Source organism: Giraffa tippelskirchi, chromosome 14 (genome assembly GCF_054371585.1).
Source record: "Giraffa tippelskirchi isolate mGirTip1 chromosome 14, T2T-mGirTip1v1.2.pri, whole genome shotgun sequence".
NCBI lineage: Eukaryota > Metazoa > Chordata > Mammalia > Artiodactyla > Giraffidae > Giraffa > Giraffa tippelskirchi.
In genome coordinates this window covers 53817576-53837757 of record NC_137288.1, presented here as the reverse complement: position 1 = coordinate 53837757, position 20182 = coordinate 53817576, and the positions used below count along the sequence as shown (strand labels likewise).

Below are 20182 nucleotides of genomic sequence, written 5' to 3'. Positions count from 1 at the left end.
TAAGGCCCAGCAGGGTTGCCACGGCAGCGAGCATCCTTTACACTCTGGCTGCCTGCCAAGACAAAGTCGTTGGTAATCCTGTCTTGTTGGTTACCATTAGAGCAGACAAAACTCTTTTTACGACCATTCAGTAACAGGGGCCCTTGAAAGAAGCAGAAGGGGGTGGGGTATCTGGTGGAACCCCCTGACCCTGACTTAGATGCCTTAAAGCTATATATTTCAGCTGCAGCACGCATCATCAACCAACCATCGTTCCCTGAGATTATATGACAGATATGGGTCAAATTGTCCTAGCCTGCCATCTTCTGCCTTCTCAACGACCTATTACCAATCTGAGATTGATCTGCTGTGACACCTGCTGTCTTCCATGACCAGAATAATAAACACAAGCTATTCGCGTTGACCACTCCATTTTTGATCAAGAGCTGCAGTCAGGGACGACAGACATCTGCCCATTAGGAGCGGCACGTAATTAACAGCAGTATTTACCCGCTCCCCCCGGGATACCAAGCAGGAGAGGGAAAACAGACTATCACCAAGAGATAGGAAAGTGATAGGAAAGCGCCCTCGCCCTCCTGAATTATGACAGCTACACTCCACCTCCCACTCAGCCTCAACTGCAATCGAAATACGCTTTCAGATTTAAATGACCTATAATGTAAATCCACATTATCCATGTATTCACTATATTATGTGTATCAGGAAGCTGTGTGTGTGATTACCTGCTACAGAGACAGGACTCAGGCTGACCTTAAGCTGAGACAGATGGAATTGCCAGCCCTGCCACAAAAAGACTCCTACAGAATCAGACTGGCATACGGAACTGTGCTTTTTATGGCATTTGATTGGAATTTTTATGTGCTTGACCTTGTCACGGGAGCAAAATCTATCATCTATGGAAATCATAAAACTGACTGTGTCACCTTGGCACACTATTCAAAACCAATTAACTGATCTTCTGCTAGACACATAAATCCATTGATCCATTTTTACAACTGGCATATAAAACATTCATAAGTGCAAATAGGTGATACATTTTAATAGATACTTGAAAGAGTAAAGTGGGGACCACACAGATTTAAAAACAAAAATAATGACCTCTGGATCCTCTCATCCAATATTTCAAAGCACTACCTTTTAGTCTTAGGGGAAAGCTTGGAAATTCACATAAAACAGTACTCTGTTTTTAATATACATTTGTGTATTCTAATACAGATTATACAACATTTCAAGCAAATTTATCACCACTGGAATCTGAAGACTTTTTAGAAACTGAAAGCATGACCCACTGGAGACTTCTATTGCCTTCGATAAGTCTAATTAATTATTAACATTTGCTGAATTGCCTTTGGACACCCGATATCATGTTAACACAATCAGTAAATATTTACCAAGAACTCCCAGGTTGAATGCCACTATTTTCTTATTCTGAGTTTTCAAGAAATTTATAAATCAACAAATTCACATACATGGGAAATTTCAGCTCTGACTATGAATGAACAAGCAGGAACTCCCACTCAGTCACAGAAAAGGCTCTGCTGCCTCCAGCATCACAGGGCACCACCTATGGGGAGGCCCCGGACCAGCTCGGTCCCCCTGCGGACTCAACAGGGAGACAGAGCAGTGACAACAGTGGGCAGCCAGCTTCCACAGCTTCAGCTCTGGGTTCAGGATCCAAAGTCCAGAGTCAAAATTAAACGTCTTAATGGCAAAGAAGATGCTGTTTACTCTCTACATCGAGATGGCAAAGAGGGAGGAAAAGTGCCCCTTTTCAAAAGAAGAAATAGATTTTGTGAGAATAAGATCACACACAAGACGCCCAGCACACACTGCTGATGTGAGACCGCCGTTCCATCACCTGGCACCATGAGGTGTGAGCTCTGTTAGGACCTCAGGTCCAGAAGAGCATCACTGCGGGGCGTGGTGAGCCATACGCATTACTCACAGGGTTCTCAGGACACTGGAGAGCCGTGGTCACAGCCGAAATCACGTCTCAACCCCAGGCCAACCATGAGTCTGCGGGCACAGCTCCCCACTGTCGCCTGGCTCCCAGGCCAGGTCCAGGGCGCAGACCTCAGGCTGTTTGAACTAGGTCACCTGCCCGTGGCTGAGCTGCCCAAGAGGTACTCGGCCTCTTTGAGTCTATTCAGAGGCAAGATCTACTGCCGTCCAAAATTAAGACTCTAAGGAATTTACTAAAATAACACATAAACACTGACCACATTCCTTCCGGCTAATTCTGTGGCTTCTGCAACTCAGACTGGGCACCACACCCAACTCCAGACAAAACTCAGCTTAGTACTCAGGTAGAAGCAGCTCTTTCCTCGGGCACTTTGCAGGGGCTCTGAGAATCCTGCCCACCCTATATGTGACCTGGAAACTAACCCAAGGAAGTCTTCCATCCCGTGATATTCGAGGATTACGGGCAACAGAAGTGTTAACATTCCAGTCAAAGGGAGTTCTGTCCGTCAGAGAGCAATGAGCCCATTTCACACCCATGAGATTTCACCAGTCATGTGCGCGGATTCACGTATCAGGGCTCATGGGAGGGAAGATGAGTCTAAAGACAGGAGGGGCCGGCGGCAGAGAGGCTGGGACACAGCACCCAGGACATGTGGATCCGCCCCCAGAGAGCAGGAGCAGGGGTTGCAAGCTAGGAGGCAGGTGGCAGCCCGTGGTCCCAGGAACTCTGTCCATACCCCTCTTGGGTAACTCCTGGAAGTGATGCGAGCCCAGGAAAATTGGATGACACTTGGGGTTCAAGTTGAGACTCCTGGCAGAGAGGAGGAATCCGACTTCTAGAAAGAAGAAGAACCTGTGCCTCTGGATTCACACTTGATACTGAAACGTGTCCTTCTGAAAGTAGCCTCTGCCCTTCCTGAGGGGCAACAAGCAGTGCTGGACCCACCATGATGCGGGGTCATCGCTTCACTGACCGAAGAGTATGACCTACAGCCCATCACCACAGGTATTAGAAAGCTTCAGCCTGTCACAAGAAGGACTCCACCCCTGCTCTATTTGTGGGAGATGAAGGATCCAGGATCCAGGATCATTTTAAAAACGGACTGCGTCACACGTTAAGCTCAATGTAGCACTAACTTTCCCACTGACATAGCACTTTCTGGACTAACTCCAGTAGAAGTAATCCCACTCATATTGAAGGGGGAAAAATAAAGAAACACAGCATGGAAAATACCCCAGTGCTGTAGATAGTGGAAACTGTTAACTCATCATTTCGCCTACTTATTTTCCTAAAATTGGTCCAAACACAGAAGCCATCGCACTTCAGAGATGAGTACCACCCAGTTAAGGCTCAGCTCACAACATCACTCTTTCCTTTAGCTCCTCTAAAATTTTTCACTCATCAAAGTATCTTCCACTAACTACTGAATGAATTCCATATATATGCAATGTTCCAGATTATCATTCTCTGTAAGATGAACATTGGCACAGATGAACAAACTCACAATACACTCAGCACCTAGTAAAGCTTGTGCTCATTTATAGTAATATTTGTTCCATGAGCAAACCAATCAACTAGATAGTACCTGCAGCCCTGGATGTCCAAGACCCATGCATCATTCAGTCCCCAAAAGCAGATTCCTTCACATGATTTCTAAATTTTCCTGAATTTGATAGATTCAGAAATCAGTGCATTTTTTAATAGAACAATACAGAGTCCAGAAACAGACCCAAATACATACGGGGACTTCATTTATGATAAAAAATAACATATCGGACCAGTGAATAATGATGCACTAATCAATAAACAGCATTAAAAGAACTACCTAGACATTTGGAGTAAAGAAAAATAATCTGAATCCTAACCTGACTCTTTGTACCAAAATAAATTTCACATGATAAAAAAATATTTTTAATTAAAAAAAATTTAAGACACTATGAATGGACAAGAGAAAAATTAAAATACAGGTTAAAATTTTACAATATTAGAATATGGAAGCACTTTCTAAGCAAGACATAAACACCAAAACCATAAAGGAAAATATTGATACATTTGACTAAATAAAGATTTTAAAATATTAATATGATTTTTAATTCAGTAAAGAAAAGTAAACTAGAGAGCAACAAATTGAAGAAAGGCTTGTGCAATACAAATGACAAAGGGTTTGGTTTCTTAATATACAGAGTTCTCACAAGTCAATAAGAAAAATAACCCAATAAAAATTAGGTAAATGATGTGAATGTATAGGTAACAAGAAATATAGCTAGTCAATAAACATAAGAAGATGCTCAGAGTCATCCATAATTAAAGAAATCAAATTAGAACAGGTTATCATCTTTTATCTATAACATCAGCAAAGATAAAAAGTTTTGATGATATTCAGTGTTGGTAAAGGTGCAGAAAATCATTCATAAACACTTACTGGGAATATTCTGGTTTTTAATTTTTTTGGCTATGCCTCATAGCTTGTGAGAGCTTAATTCCCTGATCATGGATTGAACCTGGGTCCCTGGCAGTGGAAGCACAGAGTCCTAGCCATTAGGCTCCAGGGAAGTCCCAGGAATATTCTGCTCTTAGATCTGGACATTACATAGCTTAATTACAGACATCAGTTTAATTTGTAAAAATCCATTGCGCACTATAAGATCTGTGAGCTTTTCTGCAAGAACATTACCCTTCAGTATAAAAATGTGAAGAATATGTTACATCACCATGAGATATCACCTTACACCTGTTAGGATGGCCAACACCAAATAGACAAGAGACAACAGGTTGTAGTGAAAATGTAGTGAAAAGGGAACCCTTGTGCTCTGTGGTGGGAATGTAAATTGGTCTAACACTATGGAAAATAATATTGAGGTTCCTCTAAAAATTAAAAATAGATCTAACATATGATCTAGTAATTCCATTTCTGGGTTTATACCCGAGGGAAATGAGCACAGAATTTCAACGAAATATCTGCACCCCATGTTAACCACAATATTATTCACAAGAGCCCAGATACGGAAACAATCCAAACGCTCATCAACAAATGAATGGATAAAAAGGATGTGGTACATACAGACAAGAGAGTATTATTCAGCCATGAGGAAGGAAGACATCCTCTCATCTGTGACCACATGGATGGACCTTGAGCACGTGATGCTATGTGAGATAAGCAGAGAAAGACCAGTACTGGGTGCTACCACTTCTATGTTAAATCTGAAAAAAGGTAAACCTGTAAAAAACAGACAGTAAAATGGTGGTAACCAGGGGATGGGGGTTCAGCAGGAGGAGGGGAGTGGGTAAGACTGCTATTGTTAAGGGCACAAAGTTGTAACAAGTAGTGAATAAGCCATTGAGATTTAAGGCACAGTATGATGAATATAGACAAAAATTGTACTATAATTATGCAATGTGACAAATATGACTACATCAGCAGTCGTATTAAAACACATAAGTGTATACACACCTAACCTTAAACTTAGTGGTAAAGAATTTGCCTGCCAAGGCAGGAGATGCAGAAGACTCAAGTTCAATCCTTGGGTCAGGAAGATCCCCTGGAAGAGGAAATGGCAGCCCACTCCAGTATTCTTGCCTGGAAAATCCCATGGACAGAGGAGCCTGGTGAGCTACAGTCCACGGGGTCGCAAAGGGTCGGACTCGACAGAGCGACTGAGCTCGCACCTTAAACTTATTCAGTGTTAATGTCAAATTTATTTTTTTAAAAAAATTAAAGAGTATGTTACAAATCGGGTCCTCTTGATGAAGAAGGAGCAGAGTGAAAAAGTTGGCTTAAAGCTCAACGTTCAGAAAACTAAGATCATGGCATCTGGTCCCATCACTCCATGGGAAATAGATGGGGAAACAGTGGAAACAGTGTCAGACTATTTTTTTGGGCTCCAGAATCACTGCTGATGGTGACTGCAGCCATGAAATTAAGAGACGCTTACTCCTTGGAAGGAAGGTTATGGCCAACCTAGATAGCATATTTAAAAGCAGAGACATTACTTTGCCAACAAAAGTCCGTCTAGTCAAGGCTATGGTTTTTCCAGTGGTCATGTATGGATGTGAGAGTTGGACAGTGAAGAAAGCTGAGCGCCGCAGAATTGATGCTTTTGAGCTGTGGTGTTGGAGAAGACTCTTGAGAGTCCATTGGACTGCAAGGAGATCCAATCAATCCATCCTAAAAGAGATCAATCCTGGGTGTTCATTGGAAGGTCTGATGTTGAAGCTGAAACTCCAATACTTTGGCCACCTGATGTGAAGGGCTGACTCATTGGAAAAGACCCTGATGCTGGGTAGGATTGGGGGCGGGAGGAGAAGGGGACGACAGAGGATGAGATGGTTGGATGGCATCACCGACTCAATGAACATGGGTTTGGGTAGACTCTGGGAGTTGGTGATGGACAGAGAGGCCTGGCGTGCTGCAATTCATGGGGTCGCAAAGAGTCGGACACGACTGAGCGACTGAACTGAACTGAACTACAAATCGGGTCAAATTCATGAAAAGAATGAAGTTCTACAATATCACACAGTAAATCAAAAGTTATTACTTACCACCTATGCCTTGCCAGATCCCGTGGCTAAGCAGATTAAATAAAACTTAACTGGAGATCCTCTTGTGCAAAGAATCTACTTAGACTCTCTTAAGCCTCAAGATCATCAGGGTGTAAAATTGTTTTTGGAAGAAGAGGTAAGAGAATTTTTCAACATGAAACACCAGGCCGGGTCAGAGGGGTTGTCTGTGCAAACTGCCAGCATTTTACAAAGTGGGAATCTGGACCCCAGTAGCTATGTGATCTCCCAGAGGAATCGAGCTAGGACATGACAAAGCCAGAGCAAGCGTTCGTCTGGCAGGAGGCTCACCTAGCTGTGAAGACAGCTGAACTGCAGCCCTGGAAACTCCTAATGCCTATAGCTCCACCATCCAGCAGGTTGATCACAGTTTGCGAACCAACACTTTCTGAAACAATTACAGCACTTCACATGTATCCCCTGAGGGAGCAAAGGAAAAAGGCTTGGAATCCAGGGCTTCCTGAACACAAGCTGGATAACAAATAAAGCTGAACCCAAGGCCTCTCTGCACACACAGCCCTGTGACGTCAGGGATGCCAGGACCCGCCAAAGCTCATCTCACACCACAAAGCACAGGCAGGGGCTGTCACACAGCTGACCGAAGACTGACTACAACTCAGGGACCAGACCGCACGCTTGCCCCTGGAGGCGCTAAGGGAACCCAAGGTGGGCCGGCATCACTGTCGCAAGCACGGTGTGTCCTGTGTGTGTCTCGGCCTCCCTGCAGACACCACTTCACGTCTTCACAACTAATTCAGGCCAGTCATCTCACCTCCCCAACCCTGGCCAGAACCCTGATATTGAGGGTATCTGCCTTTTCTTTCAGGGAGGATACTCACTCCATTGGATCGCCCAGAGTCGGACCCAACTGAACGACTAACACTTCCACTTTCTTATCCAGGGAAGTACTTCAAACCTGGTTCAATTTGACGAATTATTTTATTTCTTTATTTTTGTGACCCCATTCTACTGTGCCACATGCCGGTCTGAACAAGTAATTTGTGACTGAGAAAGTCTGCAGCCCAGCAAAGAGGCTGTGTGCGCTGGTTCCAGGGTCATGTGGAGCTGGTTGTAATCCTCGAAAGCTCACTTATTATTATCAGCTGGGAGTCTTTGTGCTGTTATCTGGCCCCGAGCCTCAGTTTCCTTTAATGCCTGATGCGGGTGAAACGCTCATCCAGTCCAAGAGACTGAAAAAGAGATGGAGTCTAATCCCCCCTTTGCTTCTGGGTTGGCCATCTGACTCAATCAGTGAAATGTGACAGAAATGACATTCTGTGATCTGTGAGCAAGGAGCCTGTTAGCATCCACCCAAAGCTCATGGAACAGAAACCAAGCAGGACTCTGTGGGGCCCTTGTGGGAACAAAAGCCTTTCTTTGTCCCCCGTTTCTTGTTTGTGGGAAAAAGGCTTCGGCCTCCTAGACCTTCCCCGAGTTCCAAAGGGCAGACTCAAGCAGTTTCTAATTGTGGAAGGGAGGAGATGCAGAAACAAAGGAAAAGCACACAGGAAATAGTAGCACAGCCTTGGGGCGGGGTCCTGGTTCCTCCTCAAGGGATGCACAGAAAATCTCTCTGAGCTCTTTTGCAGGAACAAAGGCCCCCACCCAGGTTGTTGTTGTTCAGTTGCTCAGTTGTGTCCGACTCTTTGCGACCCCATGGACCACGCCACGCCAGGCTTCTCCGTCCTTCACCACCTCCAGAGCTTGCTCAAACGCACGTCCACTGAGTCGGTGATGTTATCCAACCATCTCATCCTCTGTTGCCCATCCCCCTCCTCTTGCCTTCTATCTTTCCCAGTATCAGGGTCTTTTCCAATGAGTTGGCTCTTAGCGTCAGGCTGCCGAAGTATTGCCAGAGAATGTTCAAACTACCGCTCATTTCACATGCTAGCAAGGTCATGCTCAAAATCCTCTCACCCAGGTGGAGGATGCTAACTTCAGGCAGAGCACAAGATTCCTGGAGCACAACCTGCTACCTGCCCTTACCCCAAATTTTCCTATAAAACTCTTCTCTCCAAACCATTAAGGAGTTCAGACTTTTTTGAGCATGAGCTGTTTGTTCTCCTTGCTCAGTCCTGCAATACCCCTTTCTCTGCTGCAAACTCTGACACTTCAGTTTGTTTGGCCTCACTGTGTGTCATGTGTGAAAACTTGAGTTCACAACACAACTCCTGCTCTGGAGATGACCAGCCACGGTGGAGGGAGTCTGACTGCCCTGACTGCCCTCCACACGTGGAGGAAGCCCACGTGATGGCGTGGAGATGCCACGTGAAGACAGATGTCTGGTCACCCAGCGGGTGCAGCCAGCCCAGCCCAAGCGACCACAACTTCGGCTCCAGCCCCGGCCACCATCTGAGCAAGGACTGCCCATCTGAGCCCAGTCAGCCCACAGAGCAGTCGTTGAGGAGGAGCAATAAATTGTTGTTTTAAGCACTAAGTTTGGGGCGGTTTGTCATAAGGCAACAGAAAGCCAAAACAGTCAGCACGGTGTCTGGCATGTGAGTTACCCTCGGTACATGTCAGCTGTCCTGATTACAGAAATACTCATAAACTAGAGTAATTTCAAGACATCTCACTTCATCCAAGGCATTCTGAAGTGCTTTCCTTTTTTTTTCTTTTTTTTTTAATTTTTAAATTTCTTTTGAATTGGAGGATAATTGCTTTACACTGTTGTGTTTGTTTCTGCCGTACAACAACATGAATCAGCCACAGGTTTACATGTGTCCCCTCCTTCTTGAACCTCCCTCCTACCTCCCACCCCATCCCACCCCTCTAGGTTGTCACAGAGCACCAGGCTGAGCTGCCTGTGTTATACAGCAACTTCCCATTAGCTAGCTACTTTACACAGGGTAATGTGTATATTTCAACACTACTCTCTCAAAGCACTTTCTTGCCTGAGAAAGAACAGAGTTAAGTTTTGGCTTCAATTCCAGGCCTGGGTTCAATCTTCCTCAACTGTTACTGATGTCACTGTTGTTGTGATCAGGGCTGAGGGCAACTGCAAATTATTATGGTGCTTGTAAGTTTATAATTACTGTTTTTCTTCTACCCATGGATAATTTTAATAAGGAAGAAGTCGAGGACATACAGAGAAGACACCAGCAGAGCATCTGCTCACGAGCAAGACTAAGGGTATGCACGTGGTTAGCTGTGACACGATAATTACCATTAACAAATTGGAAGCATAGGGCTGACAGGAGTAAAATGCACAATCATGCAATTCACATCAATAGCAGCAACATGTTCAAATCATAAATTACATCGACTGTAACTTTAGCAAGAGTTTCAAAAATATTTCTATTCTTATCGAAAAAAGATTCTACTAGTTATCTTACTAAGATTAACCTAACCTGAGATGGAGATCTAGAAATAATACACTCCACCTTTTTAAAGCAATGTCTTTCTTTAAAAACAATATTCTCTGGGCTGTGCTTCTGGGGCCCTTTTAAGGCTCTAAAAGCTCCACTCCCTTACCTGGCAATTGAGTGTCATGTGACATCTCAGGGGTCACCTGGTGCTGTTATTTCACCTCCCGCTTCCTGCCCAAGGACCATGCTGGGCTGGAAACCCAGGGACAGAGCCTCCCTCAGCACCCCAGCTCTGTGGCAAGTCCTCATACCTGCCTACACGCACACACCTGTAAGGGTCTCTGTTCATCCCCACAGCACTCTTCCCATTAGTGAAATCCCCATCTACTTTATACAGATCCCTTTTTAAAAACTAAAACAGGAAGCCTCATGAAATGCCTGCGTTACTCCCCACAGGGTGAGCTGGCCGGGTTTCTGGTCTATACTGGCAGCGGAAGAAAAGGTCACTCTTTGGGACTCAGCACACCCCCCTGCTCAGAGGGTTGGAAAGCAGAGTCAGAAACATTTTCCTCTAAGTGCCCAGCCCTGGTGTCTCTTTAAAGGACAGACTGATGATTCACCCATGAGAAGTGGAGAGAATAAGGAAACACAAAGATGGAAGATTGTGGGGCTGAAAAGCACAGAGAAAACCAGGGGGCAGGACGGCAGGCTGGATGCTGATCATAAAATGAAGGAGTCATCTGAACATAAAAGACAGGGAGAGAAGAACCATCAGGAGGTGGCCGTGAGATGAAGGAGGGCAGGCGGGATGCTGTCTTCACAGCTGCGGGATTTCCATCGCACCCAAGGCAACAAGACCTGGGCAAGGCAGGACAGTTCCATGTCCTAATAGAGACGAGGTTGAAGGCGTCATCCTGGTGACGACCCCGTCTCTGCCATTTCACCCCTAATCCCTCCCCAACTTCATCATTAGATTCAAAATTCAATGAAGAGGAGCACAGACAATGGAAAAAAAAAAGTAGCCTTTCAGAAGTTTGTTGTGAAAAAGTTTAGAAAGTATCTTAGTTCCTAAAATGAAAGGGTTCTGTGAAGTATTTAGCTTTGATGCTATGAGATGTTCTTCAAAAACACACAAAGAAAGACTTTCTTAATTAAGCTTGCTATAAATGTAAATGCCCTGGCCAATTGTTTGATAAGAAAGGGAGGGAGGAGAACAAGAAAAGCTTTGCTCTCTTCTCTTGCCAGCAGAGGGCAAATGTTATGTGATACTGTGTGTGTGTGTGTGTGTGTCTGTGTGCGTAAGCCTATGTCTTATCTTCTCCCCGATCCCCTCCCCCACCCTACATTCCTTCTTTCTCTTCCCCTTCCAGGGCTGGCTGGTGAAGAGGCACTTTTCAGGACAAGGCATCTTATTTGCATGTCCTCCTTAAACTAGCAACTCCATGAGAGCAGAAAGGGAGTTATTCTGGAAAACTCAGGCGTCTGTTTCTTCTAGAAAAACACAGACTGTTGATACAAAGGGATCCAGCTCCCCAGATCTTGCTCAAAGGAAAGAAAGTAGGAGGGACGTGACCTCCCTGGATTCTACCAGCCCGAGTCATCCAGATGCCTCCATGGAGACTGAAAGAGGCCCAGGCTGCATTCTGGGTTAGATCTGGAGTAAGCAGAAGGTGCAGTGGTAACCTCCAGAGAACAGAGAGCAGGCTGGGCCTCAGGAGCAAGGAAACTGATCAGAAAAGACTCCTGGAGTCAGAAGGTTCTTCGGGGAGAAGATTTCCAGGGGACCCTGATATTAAATCCCACTTTTCTGTATTTCTGCCAACAAACTCCTCAGGACACCTGTGACTCTCAGCAGCTTTAGCACTCAACTGGGGAAAATAAACCATCTGGTCTGTTAGGAGGTGGTCAGTGCTCACGGAAAAAGACCAGGCCCAGAGCCCCAAGAGGAGAACTGGGCGGGTGGGTGGGTGAGATCAGCATCTCACTCACCCCCAGTAGATTTCAGTCTACACCTTGAGTCCCTGCTAAAGCACCAGACTCACAAGGTCAAGGCCCTTTGTTCTGTTCAGACACACCACTGCACAGTCAGAGAAGCCAGCCAGGAGTGTTCACTGAGTGAGAGCCATGGAGCTAAATGAGAAAGATGTTTCCACACTATACATTATACATGGGCACAGAAAAAAATAAGACCGTTCAACATCACCTACACTGTCTTCCCACCTGAACCCAGAAGAAGCAACAAGGAAACAAAACGGAAACACTGAGATCCCAGGGCTTTGTACAAGACAGTCGGCCTGGATGCTTCAGAGATGCCAATGTCACGGTGGGGAAAAAAGAGAGGGACTGTCTCAGATGAAAGAGGTGAGAAGCAAATGGAACACACAATCCCTGACTGCATCCTGAACATGAACTATACAACCGATACCGTTGCTGTGTTCAATATCAGGGGTGAGATGATGATATTACAGTTGTGGGGGGTGGGGTGGGGAAGAATATCCTTTTCCCTAAAAGATACACACTGAAGCCTGCGGGGTGAAGTGTCACAATCTCTGCAACTCACTTTCAGATGGTTCGGGGTCGGTGGTGGCAGGGTAGGGGGTAGCATTATTTGTATACATTAGAGAGATCCACTCCAGTGTTCTTGCCTGGAGAATCCCAGGGATGGGGGAGCCTGGTGGGCTGCCGTCTATGGGGTCACACAGAGTCGGACATGACTGAAGTGACTTAGCAGCAGCAGCAGCAGAGAGAGAGAGAGAAAAGCAAGAGTAGCAAGAATTATCCGTCATTCTACTGCTCTTTCAACTGTTCTGTAAGTTTGATATTTTTCAAAATAGAACAAGAACGGGGAGTTAAGATAAAAGACCCCCTGCTACAGATGGTGGGTCAAGAGGCGACCCTCAGCCTGGGAGTGGGAAGCAGTGCTCCTCCAACGACCTCAGCCTTCCAGAAAATACCGCAAGACCCAGAGCCTGCTCTCCGGATCCCAGAGTCCAAGCTCACCAAGCTCTACTCAATCTTTGAGGCCCCGCACAAATCCTTCCCACACTGGGAGACCTTCTAGATGGCTGGGTTCCCAGCCCCCACTGCACTTAACGTCACCTGTGTGTCCCCCACCGTACCACGCGACAGCTCCATATCCCACTCGTCACTGTGGCCATGGATGCTGCCTCCTGCCTTACCTGCCCAACCAAGAGCCTCTCCATCACCAGGGGGACCACAGCCCACCCTCCCAACTTTCTACCTCCAGGAGAGCTGACATAGGACCTTATCCACAGCAGGTACTCAGAACAGACCTCGAGCAGAACCTTTCTGTCCCTCACCTGTCCTCATGTCTAACAAGATGGACGACAGTCAATATTTATCATCACCCTACTCTGTCACTTCTGTGGCTCGTGGCTCCATGGTGAGTGCTATCACAGAATACAAGGAATATCATTTGGTTCACGTGTTATTATGTCCATGTCCTAGGAAAGGCAGAGCGCATGGAAGAGCATCATGGCTGTCCTGTCCACCTGCCGCCACCCTCAGCTCCCGGCACAAAAGAAGCGGTCAATAATCAATGGATAACTGAGGGAAGGAAAATGAGTGAAAGTCACTCAGTCGTATCTGACTTTTTGAGACCCCATGGACTGTATAGTCCATGGAATTCTCCAGGCCAGAATACTGGAGTGGATAGCTTGTTCCCTTCTCCACGGATCTTCCCAACCCAGGGATCGAACCCAGGTTTCCCACATTGCAGATGGATTCTTAACCAGCTGAGCCACCAGGGAACCCCGAGGGAAGGAAAGCCTATTCCAATTTCTAACACATGTGACAATAAGTTAGACATTAGTCTAACCTGTTGGACACAACTGAACTTGAAGACCTTTTCTAATGCCTGAGCTCAGATCTCCTTACGTCCTGGTCCTTAAGGTATAGGTTTCCTTGGTGGCTCAGATGGTAAAGAATCTGCCTGTGATGCAGGACACCTGGGTTTGATCCCTGGTCTGGAAGATCCCCTGAAGAAGGGAATGGCAACCCACTCCAGTATTCTTGCTTGGAGAATCCCATGGACAGAGAAGCCTGGCAGGCTACAGTCCAGGGAGTCACAAAAAATCAAACATGACTGAGCGACTAACACTTTCACCTTAAGGTGTAGCTACAGACGAGGGCTGGGGAGGGACCATTTGCTCCACAAATTATTCTGATGCACACACTGGCCATGAACAGAAGAGGCACAAGGGTCTGGTGGATCCACACTGGGCGCTGCTGGGAGACACCCTCTGCATCGTGGGTATTTATTCTCATCCCAGAGTCACCAAAGCTGAACCACACTTCCAACGGGGATTCAGTTTAATAGAGGAAGCAGGTAGAAAACAAATTACTGTATGTTCCTAGCCTCTCCACATCCCCTGCCTCCACCACCACCACCAAAAGAAACGCTAGTTTGGACTTCCCTGGCAGTCCAGTGACTGGGCCTCTGTGCTCCCAATGCAGGGGACTTCAGTTCCATCCCTGGTCAGGAAACTAGATTCCACATGCCGCAACTAAAAGACCTAGCACAGCCAAATAAATAAATAAATATTTTTTAAAAAACACTTAAAAAAAAGAAAAGAAAAGAAATGCTAGTTTCCAGAAAAGAAAAAAATGAGTATGTTAACAGAACCTCAGGGCTTCCCAGGTGGTTCTAGTGGTAAAGAACCTGCCTGCAGGAGATGTAAGAGATGTAGGTTTGATCCCTGGGTTGGGAAGATCCCCTGGAGAAAGGCACGGCAACCCACTCCAGTATTCTTGCCTGGAGAATTCCATGGACAGAGGAGCCTGGCAGGTTACAGCCCATGGGGTCGCAAAGAGTCGGACATGACTGAACAGCTTAGCACCAGCACCACCAACAGAACCTCAGACTTAGACAACGCTGATGGCTGCCTGGGCGGCTCCTCCCCATGCTACGCATGTGTTCCTTCCGCCAGGACCCCACACGTTCACATCACCTTACAGAACACTGTCAGTAATGGGTGCTCACCCTCACCCAGAGCAGCCAGGCCAGGGTCCACGGGTCGGGCTGATCTGCTTCTTGTGAGCAGCCTCGTAGGTCCTGGTGCCCCCGGGGACCCCACAGCCCTCTCTGGTGAAGTCCTCACTGCCCAGATGTCACAGAGAATCCCAGGGACTTGCCTGCTCTTAGAACAGAGGCCAGAGGAGAGGCCTCACCAGGCCTCTGATGGCTGCGGAGGAAGTGGCAGAAATCTCTAAACTGTCGTCAAGACAACCGAAGTCCAAATATAAATCTCTTTGGGATTTCATTCGGAAGCAGTTTTTAACTGCGTACACCCAGAGGAAATAATAAAAGAAAAGAAAGCGCCTCTCTCCCTCCCCTGGCCCTACCCCTGCTCCTTCCCCTCCTCTTTCTCTCTTTCTCTCTCTCTCCTCCCTCCTGCTTTTTGCCACGTGGTGATGTGTGTTAAAAACGCTAACTGGGATGCTTTCCACTTTGGGGGTTGGAACAGCTGCTGCCTCAATATTGTTTTTGTTAGTTTTTTTTTTTTTAAACATACTTCGCTGTTTTTAATGGAGTTGTTTTTTAGCTATGTGTTTCATAATACTAACTGACATTCACAAAGCGGGAAGACTGGCACTTTAATTGGCAAGAGTGAGATTCATGGGTCCTACACGTCCAACTTGGACAGTCTGCTGCCCAGCTTGATCCCAAGACATCTGGGCTTAACCCGGGGAAGGGCACTCACGAAGGCATGGGAGAAATATGACCAAGTCCTCCCATGGAAACAACAAGAGCCAAGAATTTCTAACAGGTAGCCTAAATAAACCCCACGTTCTCAGTCCTTGGTTTTTCCAAAAGCACAAAGCATTCGGGGAATGCTCCACAGATGGCTGTGGTTCCATGTGGGAGCAGGCACCAAGAGAAGTGAGATCAGGGTTCTGAACCCCAGGGCCTAACAGCAGGGTTCTGAAAGGCACAGGTGCATGCCACCTGGCACACCCCACTGCCACTTGCTGCAAGTGACCCTCAAGCTAGGAATCTTCACCCACATGGGGACCTTTAGCTCAGAGGGGGGTACGCCTGCACCATCCAAGCTGAGTACAACCACGGCCTTAAATGGGAAACAGGTCCCCCAGTGATCACCGAGTGACAGGGACAATCACCGGGCACTAAAGGACCAGCCCCTCAGCCTCTCGGGTGAGCCAGCAAGGCGGCAGCTAAATGGTCCCACTCCATCACCTGCTCAATTGGGCTGACAAGACAGTGATGCTGGCAGCGGGCGTGGCTACAAGGGCCTGAGATTTCAGGAAGGTGTGGCAGTGGCTGAAAACAGGAAGCTGGGTGTTGACTGCATGCAAGACTTCATCCACAAAAGACAGGCCTCCCATACAAAGAACAGAGGAACCAGGGCTCCTGTTAAAATTCTGAGAGGACCATGAGCTTGGCACTGACTCTCTTTTCCAGGGGCAAATCCACAAGATTCTCTCTCCTGTGGATCCGCCAAGAGAGCAAACCAGCAGTTAGATTGGCTTTGGCCCCACCCAGTGTGAACTCAGGGCTTCCTTAGCGGCTCAGCGATAAAAGAATCGGCCTGCAATGCAGGAGACTGGAGTTCAATCCTTGGGTAGGGAAGATGCCCTGGAGGAGGAAATGGCAACCCACTCCAGTATTCTTGTCTGGGAAATCCCATGGACAGAGGAGCCTGGCGGGCTACAGTCCATGGGGTCACAAAAGAGCCAGAGATGACTTAGCAACTAAACCACCATCACCACCAGTGCTACCTCACCCAGAGCATCGCCCTGCTTGAGGAGCAGCTGAGAACGTAGCTGTCACACACACAGGATGGGATGAGCCAAACCGGGGGACTTAAGACCCATTACTCAGTGTGATAAAAAGAGCAATGCCCTTTCCGAGATTTCAAATAAATGGCTTCTGATCTGAACAAGAATAAAACCTAGAGCCTCTCAAAAAGAGAAGACCACAGATACAGTGTGATGGGATTGAAACTTCAAAGTCTCCATCTGCTCAGATTTATCTTCCTGAACTGCTGTGGGGCTGTTCTTTTCTTTCAAGCCCAGCCTCCTACCTCTGGGCCTCTGCAAAGGACCAGCACACAAGGAGAGGCATTGTCTCCAGGAAGTCACTGAACAAGTGCATTCCATCCTTAGAGATAAGGCAAAAAGAAGTGCAGGGGCTTCCCCCAGCTTTATCATCTCCCAGGCTTGCTAATTATCATCCTGGAGTCACAGGGAATGGCGCTGTGTATCTTAGGAGATCCTCTAGTCTAGTCCTCTGCCTTAAAGAGGAAGATGTTATCATGTCCATTTCACAGGCACCACGATCAAGACACTTTTCCAAAACTGCATAGGCAGTGAGCAGGAGAGAATAAGAACCCAGGCTTGTTGCTTCAGATCAGGGATCTTCCTACCTGATTGTAGAAGGAAACAGACTTATCTATAAGCAGAAAAATTGAACATAATTCATGTGCTGGGACAAGCATATCATTTCTGACTTTATTTATTCCCAAGGCCAATCCTGACACACACAACACATGTCAAAGTTGCCTCTTGGCTCCTGGGGACCCGACCTTCTGAGTCTTTGAAGCGCTTTCTGGAGGCTGAAATCACTCCTCAGGAGGAAAACACGCGATTCCTGGAATTTGTGTCTGGCTTATGTTAAAGAGAGCCTGGCAGTATGTGACACCTACCCCTGCAACGCTGACAAAGGTCAACAGAGGGAGGCCAGGACAGCATCCACCAGATCCAGGCCATGGCCCAACATGGGGTCAGGCACAGAGAAGGGAGGGCCTCTGCCTGATGCCCCTGGATGAATCAGGAGACCAAAGCCAACCAGACAACCTAGTGTAAATGGGACTTTAGCAAAGGACAGTGAGGGCAGATCTCCCCAGGTTCCAGAAGGGCCTCCAGGGAGTCCAGACAGCCCCTTGTTGTTGCTGTTCAGTCATTCAGTCGTGTCCCACTCTTTGTGACCCCATGGACTGCAGTACGCCAGGTTTCCCTGTCCTTCACCATCTCCTGGAATTTGCTCAAACTCATATCCATTGAGTCAGTAATGCCATTCAACCATCTCATCCTCTGTTGCCCCCTTCTCCTCCTGCTCTCAATATTTCCCAGCATCAGGGTCCTGGGCAATCCGGCCCTAACCTGGAACCATTCCTTCTTTATCTGCTTCTGCACACCCCTCTTGACAGACCAGTTGGCACTGCCTTGATATAAACAGAACCAGTCCAACCTTTGCTGCTTTTTTCGGAAACTGTTTTCTTGGGAGACCAGAACTGCCAAGGACTGAACACTAGGCGTCCGTGCCAAAAGCTGCTAAAACCAGGGCTGAAAACCAGCTCTTGAAACAATTCCGGAATGTGGTGTGGGTACCCAAGAGGGAGCGATCCAAAACGCCAGCTGAATTCCCTGGGCACTCCCCCCGGGCAGGTCCGCACCACTGGGGAATTTATGTCTGTCTTTGTTTCCGGCTTCTTCCACGTTTCTTTGGACTCAGAAGGACCCACTTCGGGAGGGGAAGTGGGGACAGGGGAGGACTCAGCCATCCTGCCCTGATCCATTGCACGAAAAGTTTTCTACGGTGCGTTCTCCCTTTACGTTCCCGCCAGGTCATCCCCTCGCGCATTTTTTCACGCCGAGTTGAGCTTTGTTTGTTTGTTTAAGTAAATAAACCAATTGCCCCCAGGAGGCAAAAGGATTGCGCGCCTTGGCTGAGTAACTTAAAGTTTCCGCCGGAAGGAAATTATTAAAGGCGAAGGAGAAAGCCCACGGAGGCGGGATCCTGGCCTGCTGTCCCCGCGGAGGGGTCCCGGGCGTCCGGCGCGGTCCGAGAGGACGAGGGCTCCGGGGATGCGGGCGCGGCGAGGGGACGAGCCAGGAAGCGCCCGAGAGCCTCGGACCGGACCCGGCGGGGCCGGGGGTGGGGTGCGCACAGGGGACACGGGGGCGCATGGACGTGGGGAGGGGGCGGTTGGGGGGCGGGGAGAGGCGGGGGAAGTTGAAGACGAGGGGGCGCGAGGAATCGGGGACAAGGAGGGCGCAGGGAGGAGGGTAACCAAGAGGACGCTGGGGCTAGGGGGGCGCGCGGCCCCGGGGGCGCAGGACTCACCCCGAGGAGACACACTTTGAGCTCTCGGATGGCCATCATGAGCTCGGGGCCGGGCCGAGCAGGGGCTCCGCATCCTCCGGGGCCGCGCCGTTCCGCGCCCCGCCAGCCGGCTCCTGCGGTCCCCGCCTCCCCTCGCGCCGCCCGCGGGCGGATCCACGGCAGCTGCTATTTCTGGGCCTCTGGCCGCGCCGAGGGTCACGTGGCCGCCGCTGGCTCCTCCCGGGGGTGCGGGGAACCTCGCCGGCCGGCTCCCAGGACCGCCCCTGACGGCGTCAGCCCCCGGGCCCCCGCCCGTGGCGTGCCCCTGGCGTCCTGGCACCGGGCCTCCTCCTTCCGGCCAGCCCGGCCTCGGACTGGACCAGCTCACCCCACCCCCGGCCCCCGGCTCCCAGGCCACGGGGTGGAGGGAGGACCGGTCCGGCCCGCGGAGGCGGGGGCCCACGACTGGACACTGCATCCCCCTCGGTACAGGGGATGCTGTCCGCCCGGGATCTGCCGGGAGCACTTGGAAGCCTGAGCGCACTGGACAGAGGCAGTCGGGCGGAAGGAGGGTCTGATCATGCAGCCCGCCTCTCACGCAGTTCCTCGTGCGGTGGGGAGGGGGCTTCAGTGTACCCCCAGGTCGCTTGCCAGTCTCAGCCGCATGTTCGCTTTTCCATGTGTCATCGGAAGTGGTTCTAGAAGCAAAAGCCTATTCCTCCCCCCAAAACAGGCTGGTCCGCGTCTGAAAGGGGAAGCGCACTGTAGGCAGGAAGCTGCTGTGCAGGGCACAGAAAATGCTGCAGCTTAGGGTCAGACCCCCGACCAAAAACAGGCAGCTTGGCGGACCTTTTGCATCCTTTCGAGGCGGGCTTGGGGTCCTGCGGGCTTGTCTTCACAGTGGCGCGCGCACCTCTTCCACTACAGAAATGTCAGCCTTTTGGACATAGGTACTTGAGTTAGGTGTGGCATTTCAGATTGGAAACAACTTTCTTTAAACTTTATCCCCTAACCGAACTCTCAGGCCTCTGTCCTGACCTTGCAGTTCTCCAGTGAACCCCCGCCCCACCTTGATTATCTGGGTTTTGCTCCTAGTGAGGCCATGTTGAAGCTACCCACCACCCGGGTGACCTCATGCTGTGGGAGCGTGCAATGACGACCTCCAGAGAGAAATTCTGAAAGGCTGGAGTCAAAATAGTGCCCTTCTCTCAAAGAAAAGCCCTGACAGTTGGCAGTGAATCCCCCAGGGCAGTAGCTTCCCCTGGCTTG

General features: G+C 48.6%; 1 protein-coding gene across 1 annotated transcript in view; it reads right to left on the bottom strand.

Annotated features, from left to right (window-relative positions):
* The window catches only part of RAB31 (RAB31, member RAS oncogene family), an 82858-nt gene extending 63781 nt beyond the window's left edge, over positions 1–19077 (bottom strand). Inside the window, exon 1 of the mRNA XM_081561663.1 lies at positions 18935–19077. Within this exon, the coding sequence (XP_081417789.1) occupies positions 18935–18973 (39 nt within the window). The 5' untranslated portion in view covers positions 18974–19077. The remainder of the gene's footprint in view (positions 1–18934) is intronic.
* Between the last annotated feature and the right edge of the window lie 1105 nt (positions 19078–20182).